The sequence below is a fragment of the Ichthyophthirius multifiliis genome (assembly GCF_000220395.1).
Source record: "Ichthyophthirius multifiliis unplaced genomic scaffold scaff_1120509249768, whole genome shotgun sequence".
Classification (NCBI taxonomy): domain Eukaryota; phylum Ciliophora; class Oligohymenophorea; order Hymenostomatida; genus Ichthyophthirius; species Ichthyophthirius multifiliis.
The window spans coordinates 1-10,504 of record NW_004087351.1 but is presented as its reverse complement, the minus strand read 5'-3'; the positions used below and the strand labels follow the sequence as shown (position 1 = coordinate 10,504).

Below are 10,504 nucleotides of genomic sequence, written 5' to 3'. Positions count from 1 at the left end.
ATATATATATACATTTTAAAAATTTATTAATAAAATTTAAATTATGAATATTATTTATAAATATGTATATTATATAAATATGTTATTTTTTTAAGAAATTATACGCATATTTATATTTAAATATAGCAACTTTACATAAAATATAATATTTTAATATTTGATTTTTATTAATATATATTATAATATTAATTTAAAATTTTTAATATTTTCTCTAATTATTATTTTTAATATATTTTTTTTTAAAATGAATCTTTAAAATATTTTTAATAAAATTATTTTTTTTAAAAGTATCAAAAAATCTATAAATAATTAATAATTTTAAAACTTTTTTATAATTTGAGTTTTAAATATAATAGATTTCGATGAATATATAAATTAAAAATAAATTAAAATATAAATAAACATAAATAAAAATATAATAAAAAAATTATAAATATATATTATTTTAAAATTTATAAATTTAATTAATATAATATACATTATAACTATTATAGTGATAATATAAATATTAATATTTATTAAAGATTATAAAAGGATTTTTTTCTATTAAGATAATTATATATCTTATTTAAATAAATATATGTAAGGATATATATTTAATAAATATATATATATATTTATATATAATTATATTTATATTTTTTATTAATCTAATTAAAAAAAAAAATTATTAATAAAATTTTAATTATTATTAAAAAGTAAACAATATAATTAAAAATTTATATATTATAATATATATATAATATTATAATTTTTAATATATATTTTTTTCAATCATTTTACTTTTTTACAAAAAATAAGATTAAAAAAACTAAAATAACCTTTATCAATTTTATTTTATTAAAAATACTTATTTTTTTTTTAAAAAAATTGTTTAAAATTATATTTTATAATATAATAAAATAAATTTTGTATTATATATAAATTAATATAATAATAAAAGATAATTTTTATGCATTTAATTATATTTTTTTAAATTTATTATATATTTTTTATAATTATTATAATAAAATTAATAATTTATTTTTCTATTTATAAAAAATATTTTATTTAAATAGAAAATTAATATAATTTAAATAAAAACATTTATTTAAAAAAAAAATCTATTTGTTTATTTTTAGTTATCTATTTAAATATAATTAACATTATTTTATTTTATTTAAAAAAAAAAATGAGTGATTTTTTAGCAAGTCCTTATTTATCAAATATACTAACAGATAATTCTGAATTAATTATAAAAGTTTATAAAATAATAATATATATAAAAAATAAATATAAATAGTAACACAAGAACTATGATAATATAAGTTTAAATAGTTAACATTTAATAGAATAATTAAGTCAGCAAATAGCTTTTTTATAAAAAGAAAATAAAGAACTTATTGATAAAGAAAATAATTCAAAAAAAATGAATTAATAAATAATGGAAACTTTAGAAAATTTAAATAATTATAATAATAATAATAATGTATATTTTATTTATAAAAAAAAATACATATATTTTATAAATATTAGAAATATTCTTAATAATAATTATAAATAATCGAAGAAAAATATATAAAAGAATTGAATGAAAATAAAAGAAAGATATAGTCTTAATAAGAATATTATGAAAAAGAAGTAAAAAATAAAATTTTACAATAAAAAAAAACAAAAAGAAATAAAAATTTAATGAAGAAATTAATTAATAAAATAAAGAAAATTCAAATTTAATGGCATAAATACATAAATATGAAATAGAATAAAATTAATTGTAAAATAATATTAAAACTTTAACATAATAAATAAATAATCAATAATAAATAAATCATAATGAAATGAAGTAAATATTATATAAATATATATATACATATGTAATGTTTATTATAATATTATTACATTTTTAGAAATATATAAAATAATATGGAATAGCATTGGATTGGAATAATAAAAGAATATGAAATAAAATTTTAATAATAACATTAAGAATAAATGGTAAAACATTAAAATATAATAAAAGAATATGAACAAAATATAGAAAATATAAAAATATTGAATGAAAATGTAAATATAACTATATATAAATAAGAAATAATTATGTATATAGGAAAAGCATTTACTATGGACAAAAATAAATACATTTTCTAGTTAAAAAAAAATTATTGAATAATAATATGAACAAACAAAATTATTATATAATTAATTAAATGATAGATATAAAGAAGAGGTTGTTTATATAGTCATATATATATTTTAAATTTAATAAAAAAAATTAGTTTTAAAAAAATTAAATTGATAAATAATAGCTAAAAAGTCAAATAATTTAATTAGAAAAACAAAATTAGAAAATAATTTTCTATGAAATATAAATAAGCTAAATATAATTCGAAAATTAATAAAAAATATAATAAATAGAAGATGAAAAAAAATAATTAAAAGATAAATTAAAAGAATTATAGTAAAATATATTAAAAATATTATATATATATATATATATTATATATATTTATATATATACATATTTAGATTCTAATTAAAAAAATAAGAATAAATAGAATTGAATTTATAGGACATAATCAAAAGTAAAGATTAAATAATTAATGACACCAAGAAATAATTTTAAAAGAAACTAAATTAAGAAAAAATAAAAGCTTAGTTTGTATAATAAGCTGCAAAATAAATAAAATAAGACTGTGCGAAAAAAAATGCATTTGTAATTGAAAAAATAATAAATAACGAAGATTAAATTAAGAAATTAAATAAAGAATTAATGAAATAAGAAGTATTTAGTTAAAATAAATAAAATATAAAAAATTAATAAAACGAAGATTCCTTTAATAATTTTGTCTCTCCAAAATACATATTACTAGGATAATCTCCTAATTAAATATAAGACTAATATTTTTAATCTTTAGAAAATAATAATTAATCACTATATACAGATAAAAATAAAGAAAACAATACTAAAAATAATAATAATAATAATATATTCAAAAACACACCAAATTCTTTCCGAAAAGTTTAAAATTTTTCATTAGTATAAAATAATAAAGACTTCATTCTAAATTAATAATAAATATTAAATAAATAAAACGGAAAAAATAGCTGTTGTGATTTTAATACAATGTAAACTAACAATATTAATTTAAAATGCCATAAAAAATAATACTCATAAACTCAATGTACTATTAATTTATAAAATAATGTATCATAAAATGAATTAGAATATGTTAAAATTATAAATAATTTGCCTGTAAAAACTATATAACTATGAGTTATTTTATATATATAAGTTTTATTATATATTTAAAAACATATATATAAATATAAGTTTTATATATATATATATATTTTTATACATTTATATATATATTTTTTTTTATTTATTTAATTTTTTAGTATAAAACTATAATTTTTTTTATTTATATATATATATCTTTTTTTAAATAAAAATATATAAATGTTTTCAATGTTTTTATAAAGTAAAAGATTTAATTCTTTATTGTTTTTAAATTTTAGAAATTTTGTTGCATTACCCTCTTTTAATAATTTTTTATTAAATAAAAATCTTAAAGAAGCATTGGATAAATCATAAATATATACGCCTTCTCCTATATAAGATTTATGCATTCCACAATTATTAAGCCTTAAATATCCAAATTATTATGTAGCTGGCTAAACAGGGACTGGTAAATCATTAGGTTATCTTCTTCCTATTATAAATAATTTTAAAAAACAAGAAGAAACGGCAGGAAGATCTACTACTACTTGCCGTCCGAGTATAATAATAATAGTTCCTACTAAAGAATTAGCAAATTAATTAGAAGATGAGTGCAAAAAATTATGCCACTTCGCTAAATTTAAGGCTTTTAGCATAAATAACTCAAAAGTTTATATGAGAGAAAAAAAAGAATTACATTAAGGTATAGATTTACTTATAGGAACCCCTGACAGAATAGAAAGACATAGAAAAGATTAAAATGTTTTTTTTTCATAAGTATAGTATTTAATAATTGATGAATTAGACACATTTTTAGACTCAGGATACAAAGAAACAATAGAAAATTACATAAAAATGTTTTAAGAAAAATAAATCCGTGTAAAAATCATTAAAAAAAAAAATTATTATATTAATTTATATGTATGTATATTTATTAATATATATATATATATATATTTTTATATATATATATATATTTATATAATATTTTTAGATTATGGAAAGTTAATTAAAATAAGAAATTCCTCGTCTATTATTTGTTAGTGCTACATATACAGGTCAAATAAAATATCTTTTTTAAGAGCATTTTGTTGAAGATAAGAGTATAAAATTAATAATAGATAAAAATGTACACTAGAATTTATAAAATATTAGTCATGAGTTTATACACTGTAAAACTTTAGATAAAAAAGAGGAAATCTTAAAATAAATAAAAAATATTTAATCAAAAAAACAAGAGTTTAGTCTTATTTTTTGCAATTCTATATAATCTTGTAGAAGTTTAGATTATTTTTTACAAGAAAATGCAATTTAATGTGTCAGTTTTCATGGAGAAATTCCCAAAAAAATGAGAATTTAAAACTTCCAAATGTTCAAAAGTTAGTAAGTAAATTTCATGATTTGTACTGATCTAGGATCCAGAGGACTCGATTTTACATTCCTTACTTATGTTTTTAATTACGATTTCCCAAATACAGCCTCAGATTATATACATAGGGCAGGCAGAACGGGAAGAGGAGGAAGAAAAGGGAAGGTTGTGTCCATATATCATTAAAAAGATTTAAAAATTATAAATGAATTGAAATCTTCATATGATAATAATAAGCCTTTAGAAATTAAAGGGTCATAATACGCGACTATAAATAGGGAAGTATTAGAAGGACTATAAAAATAAGCAAATGGGTAAAAGGAAGAGTATTAAGGATTGAAAATAAAGATGATTTCTGAAATAAAAAAAGTTTAAAATATAAATAATAAATTAAAAGTAGTAGAAAAAGAAAAAAATAAAGAAATAAGAAATTATATTCCAGAAATTGATAGAGATAAGAAAATTTTAAAAAGTATGATTTAGGAAATAACAGGGAAGAAAAAAAAAATAAGAATATTATTCAAAAAAAGAAATAATATATTAAAAATGAAAATAAGAAGTTTCAGAAGATTTATACAAGTTAAAAAATTAAAATAATAAGGAGAACTAAAATAATTAAAAAAATATAAAAAAATAGAGTCTAATTTAAGAAAAAGAAAAATAAAAATAAAAATATAAAATTAAAAATAATAAAAAAATTGATATTAAATAATATAAAAATAAAAAAATTAAATATATATATATATATAAATAAATATATTTGTATTTTTATTTAATAATAATTTATTAATACAATATAAAAATTTTGTATTATATATTTACTTTATATATCTTAATTTAAAAAAAATTGTATATTATTTTTATATTTTTATATATATTATAATTTTTATATTTTCTATATTATATATATATATATATTTATTTTTTTATATATTTATTTAAATGAATTTTGTTGTATAAATTCAGATATTATTTTTTTTTTATATATATTACATTTAAATTTTATATAAAATTAAATATAATTAAATTTTTAATAAAAATTTAAAAAAAAAAAATATGTCTTATAAATTAATAATTTAAAAAAAAATAGAAACTGAAGAAATAGATTCTCCATTAATTATGATTGAAAATTAAGACCATAAATAAAAAAAACATAGATAAATGAAAATGAATTTAATAATACATCTTAAGATAAAGAAACTACAAAATATAAAAAAATTAATAATTAATATTATTAACCTTTAAAATAATAATAAAATATTTGAAAACTAATCGAATAAATAAAAAAATATCGTATTTTTCAAAAAAAATGTATTTATACATACATTTATATTTGATATAAAATATATATTAAATAAATATATTGTATTTTATATATAAAAAAAAATTATTATAATAATAAAAAAAATAACTATGAAAATTTATAATTTGTTAAATGAAATTTAAATGTAATAAAAATATTATTATAAATACATAAAAATTAATATACTTCTATATATAGTTTTACATTTTAAAAAAATTATAATAAATTTATATTACAAACGAAATCAAATTTAAATAACAATTAAGAATATTTAATAACAGAAAAAAAATATGTAAAATAATATAATATTAAAAAATAAAATTAAAAAAATATAGATATATAAATATTTATATACGAATTAATATATATAAAAATAAAATGATATATAAACAGATTAATATCAATTTAAATTCTGATAAAATTTTGTATTGAATATATTCTATTAATTTTTTATTAGTTATTATTAATTATGTTTTCAATTAGATATTTTAATGTAATTAATAATCTTAATAATTATATATAACATATTAAATAAATTTTTTATTATTATTATTAAAATTAATAATATAATATATATTTATTTTTTCTTTTACATTTTAAATATATATATCTTTATTATATATATGTTAATTTATTTTTTAAATTATAATTATTTATAAAAAAAAATTTACGAAAAAAATAATATTTTATATATAATTTTTTTACTATTTTATATCAAAATATACACAAATAATAAATAAGTATATATTGTTTATCTTTTATTTTAATATTATTTTTTATTTGTTTTCTACTTTTATAACCTACAAATAATATTTAAATCAAAAATACAAGCTTTAATTTCTTTTTATATTTTTAATCTATAAATGTAATCTAAGAAAGAAAAATAATAATTTATTAAGATTATATAATATATATTTCTTAATAATAATAAAAACTAAAAATAAATTAATTATTTAATCATTATTTTGAGATATAAATAAATACTCTATAAAAAAAAAATCATTATAAATAATAAAATGAATACTTAAAATATATAATTAAATAAAATAATAAATAAAAAGTAAAAAAAAATATTTAATAAATTTTTAAATATAAAAAATATATATTAATTTATTTTTTAAAAAAATTAAGAATTAAAATATAAGATAAATAACAAAATAGAAAAAAAACTAGAATAAAATATATATATATATAAACATTTATGCATTTATATATATATATATATATATATATATTATATTTATTTATATATTTATATTTTTATTTTCATTTTTTTACTATTTTAATATAATATAATTATTTATTATTTTTACTAATTTTTTTTAAATAAATAATTAATTATATTTTTAATTTTATACTTCATTTTTTATAAATAAGTATCTTTTTTATTTTATAATAAATAATTTTTTTAATATCTTTTCTTTTATTTAAAACTTCTATTATTATAAGAACATAATTTTTATATTTTTTATTTTATATCATATATATATGACACTTTTATAAATAATTTTTTTTTTTATTTTTTTTTTTTATAAATTTTTTTTTTTATTTAAATTTTTTTTATTTTTTTATACAAACGAATCATTTAGAATAATATATTTTCATTTTATTTTTTTTATAATAACTAAATTTTTTAAATAAATTATAATATTTTAATTTCTCAATAAATGAAATTTTCTTTTTAATATTTATAAAATCTAATTTAATAATATATTATCTATTTGTTTAAAAGTAAATAAAATTATATTTTAAAAACTCCTTTTTATATATTTGTTTGTAAAGAATAATAATTTTTTTATTGAACTACATTATTTTTTATAAAATTCGCTTTTTTTATTTATTTAAAAAATAAATTCTATTAATAATAAATAAATGAAATTCTAAATTTTCCAATTATTGTAAATTATGAATAAAAAATCTATATTAAAAATTTAAAAAAATATCTAAAATTTGATTCATAATAAAAAAAAAAAACTAAAAAATATTACTTTTTAGACATTTTTTGTAGATAATTGTTAAAAATATTCACTTTTTAAATTTTATAATTATTTTAAATATTCACAAAATGTAAATGTATTAAAAGTTAATTTGTATTATTTAAAGCATTTTATTTTAATTTTTTACAAAAAACTTGAATTAATTATTCTTAAGAATTTGTTTAATTGAATTTTAAAATATTAAATTATTGAATTTTTAAATATATAGTTTTTAATAATTTCCCATTTTAATAATTTCAAGTTTTTATTTTCTCAAACCAATAAAAATTGTAAAATTTATTTTCTTAAATAAAAAAATAATAATTTTATGCATTTTGTATATTTTCTGAATAAAAATATAATCATTTTTATTATTTTTATATTTTTTTAGAATTTTTAAAAGTTTAGAATTAATAAAAATATTATTTTTTTTCACAAAAAAATCCTTAATAATCAAATTTTAGACTTCTAAAAATTAAAATTTCTAAATTTTAATTTAAAACATATATTTACTTATATAAATTATTTAATATTAATAAATTTTAATATTCAAATATCATATTTAAATTTTAATATTCCAAAAATTATATTTTAATAAGTATTTACAATTAAATTAATTGTTAAATATTTATAATATCAAAGCTTATATATATTTTCTCCTCATTTTTTTTCATTAAAATCTTAATGAGAAAATCTATATAATTTATATACTTTTTAAATAAAACATATACTTTATTTTAAACATAATTATAAGAATTATATATCTTTTTTTATAAAAATAAATTAATTAAAAAATAAATATTTAATTAATAATAAATTATTTATATAATCATTATTCATATATTTGTTATTTTTTATAAATTTAAAAAAAATAAAAACGAAACTAGAATAGAATTGTTATTTTTTATTTTAAAAAAAAATAAAGAAGGTTAATGAGAAAAAAAAATATTATTAAATAATACAATAAATTTCTAGTAAAAGAATAAATAAATAAATATAAATAAAAAAATATATATACTTATAAAAATAAAAAATTAAAAAAACCATAAAATAAATAAAAAAAAAAATAGTAACATTTTCTCCGTTAAAACTAATAATTTCTATCCTAATCGATTCGTCTTGCCAAAACTAAACATTGGCGTTCTACATATATATATCAACCTGGTGCTGTAAAAGACTTAACTGTCACTTTAATTCCTGGAATAGGTATTGGTCCTGAAGTATGTGAATCTGTTCTTTCCGTATTTAATCATGTGAACGCTCCTGTGAAATTCGAATCAATTGAAAATTTTAGTTGGGAAGATGAAAAAGTCCGCAAATAACTAAAAAAGAATCGCACAATTCTACTAGGTGTAATTCCTGGCCATAAAAGTGCTAAATTTGTAGAGAATTTCCATTTTTATAAAGAATTAGGTCTCTATGCTGATGTAATACCAGCTTTTTCACTTCCTGGAATAAATTCGAGACATAAAAACGTAGATGTAGTTGTAATTAGGGAAAATAACGAAGGAGAATTCACTGGAATAGAGCATGAAGTATATCCAGGAGTCATAGAATCTATAAAGGTAATAACTAAATAAGGATCATTAAAAGTAGCAGAATATGCATTCGAATTCGCTCATTTATCAGGACGAGAAAAAGTAACGGCTGTACATAAAGCTAATATAATGAAAAAAGCAGATGGTCTTTTTTTAGAAGCATGCAGGGAAGTTTCAAAAAAATATCCTTTTATTAAATATGAAGAAATGATTATTGATAATTGTTGCATGTAAATGGTTAAATATCCATAATAATTCGATGTAATGGTCATGCCTAATTTATATGGATCTATTGTTAGTAATGTTTGTGCAGGAATTATTGGAGGGGCAGCATTAAGTGCAGGTGCTTGTGTAGGAAATGATCATACGTTGTTTTCATAAGGTACTAGACATGCAGGTAATGATATTGCTGGTATGAATATTGTAAATCCTACTGCAATGTTATTTTCAAGTATTATGATGCTTTAGCATATGAATTTACCGCATTTTGCTGATATTATTTCTAATGCTATTAATAAAACATTAAATGAAGGAAAAATCTTAACAAAAGATGTAGGAGGAAATGCAACTACAACTCAATTTACGAAAGCTATTATAAATAATATTGTTTAATGATTATAATATTATATATAAATATATATATATATATATATATATACATATATATATTAATAGATAAAAATATAAATTAATAATTTATTTATTTTTATTTTTTATCATTAATCTTCTTTATCTAAACTATTTTATTTCTAAAATATATAAAATCAATTAATTTAAATAAGTTAGAAGAATATCAATACTTTATTATATAATTTTAATAATATATTTATATATTTTCAAACATATTTTTATAAAGACGAATATATATTTTATGTCTTTTATAGTATATTATAAAAAAAATATGCTTTTATTATTTTTTTTTTAATATATTAAATTTATAGAAAAATAATATTTTTTTTAAATTTAGGATAAAATTCAATAATTTTATATTTAAATACAAAACATATATAGATTAATAAATTTAAAAAATAAATATTTGCTTAAAAATATAATTATATAATTTTTTTATAATTATATTAATTATATTAATAAACTTCGTATATTATTTCTCATATTAAA

At 13.5% G+C, this 10,504-nt stretch overlaps 2 protein-coding genes across 2 annotated transcripts, besides 36 other annotated features; both read left to right on the top strand. All coding sequences in view use genetic code 6, as the record gives it.

Annotated features, from left to right (window-relative positions):
• Positions 1-51: 51 nt before the first annotated feature.
• Positions 52-87: a microsatellite.
• A 281-nt stretch (positions 88-368) lies between these two features.
• Positions 369-421: a microsatellite.
• Positions 369-438: a microsatellite.
• Positions 371-425: a microsatellite.
• Positions 377-440: a microsatellite.
• Positions 441-588: 148 nt separating this feature from the next.
• Positions 589-633: a microsatellite.
• Positions 605-639: a microsatellite.
• A 236-nt stretch (positions 640-875) lies between these two features.
• Positions 876-925: a microsatellite.
• A 22-nt stretch (positions 926-947) lies between these two features.
• Positions 948-996: a microsatellite.
• Positions 957-1,006: a microsatellite.
• Positions 1,007-1,243: 237 nt separating this feature from the next.
• Positions 1,244-1,277: a microsatellite.
• Positions 1,278-2,453: 1,176 nt separating this feature from the next.
• Positions 2,454-2,495: a microsatellite.
• Positions 2,454-2,501: a microsatellite.
• An 814-nt stretch (positions 2,502-3,315) lies between these two features.
• Positions 3,316-3,369: a microsatellite.
• A 590-nt stretch (positions 3,370-3,959) lies between these two features.
• On the top strand, positions 3,960-4,551 carry IMG5_030670 (hypothetical protein; the record flags this gene model as incomplete). The annotated part of the gene is made up of 2 exons (XM_004039181.1): positions 3,960-4,078; positions 4,194-4,551. 2 exons carry the CDS (start codon positions 3,960-3,962, stop codon positions 4,549-4,551), a joined length of 477 nt encoding a protein of 158 aa, XP_004039229.1.
• Positions 4,106-4,187: a microsatellite.
• Positions 4,114-4,176: a microsatellite.
• Positions 4,116-4,187: a microsatellite.
• A 667-nt stretch (positions 4,552-5,218) lies between the features above and the next one.
• Positions 5,219-5,267: a microsatellite.
• Positions 5,225-5,264: a microsatellite.
• Positions 5,268-5,420: 153 nt separating the features above from the next.
• Positions 5,421-5,500: a microsatellite.
• Positions 5,424-5,506: a microsatellite.
• Positions 5,507-5,934: 428 nt separating this feature from the next.
• Positions 5,935-5,976: a microsatellite.
• Positions 5,977-6,152: 176 nt separating this feature from the next.
• Positions 6,153-6,215: a microsatellite.
• Positions 6,216-7,050: 835 nt separating this feature from the next.
• Positions 7,051-7,129: a microsatellite.
• Positions 7,084-7,135: a microsatellite.
• Positions 7,136-7,158: 23 nt separating this feature from the next.
• Positions 7,159-7,247: a microsatellite.
• Positions 7,248-7,378: 131 nt separating this feature from the next.
• Positions 7,379-7,433: a microsatellite.
• Positions 7,381-7,437: a microsatellite.
• Positions 7,438-8,145: 708 nt separating this feature from the next.
• Positions 8,146-8,233: a microsatellite.
• A 150-nt stretch (positions 8,234-8,383) lies between these two features.
• Positions 8,384-8,439: a microsatellite.
• Positions 8,440-8,616: 177 nt separating this feature from the next.
• Positions 8,617-8,671: a microsatellite.
• Positions 8,631-8,671: a microsatellite.
• Positions 8,672-8,779: 108 nt separating this feature from the next.
• Positions 8,780-10,000, top strand: IMG5_030660 (hypothetical protein; the record flags this gene model as incomplete). Its single annotated transcript, XM_004039180.1, has 2 exons — positions 8,780-8,821; positions 8,918-10,000. The coding sequence occupies 2 exons, from the start codon at positions 8,780-8,782 to the stop codon at positions 9,998-10,000; spliced, it is 1,125 nt and encodes a 374-aa protein (XP_004039228.1).
• Positions 8,829-8,864: a microsatellite.
• Positions 8,830-8,860: a microsatellite.
• A 1-nt stretch (position 10,001) lies between the features above and the next one.
• Positions 10,002-10,054: a microsatellite.
• A 126-nt stretch (positions 10,055-10,180) lies between these two features.
• Positions 10,181-10,238: a microsatellite.
• Between the last annotated feature and the right edge of the window lie 266 nt (positions 10,239-10,504).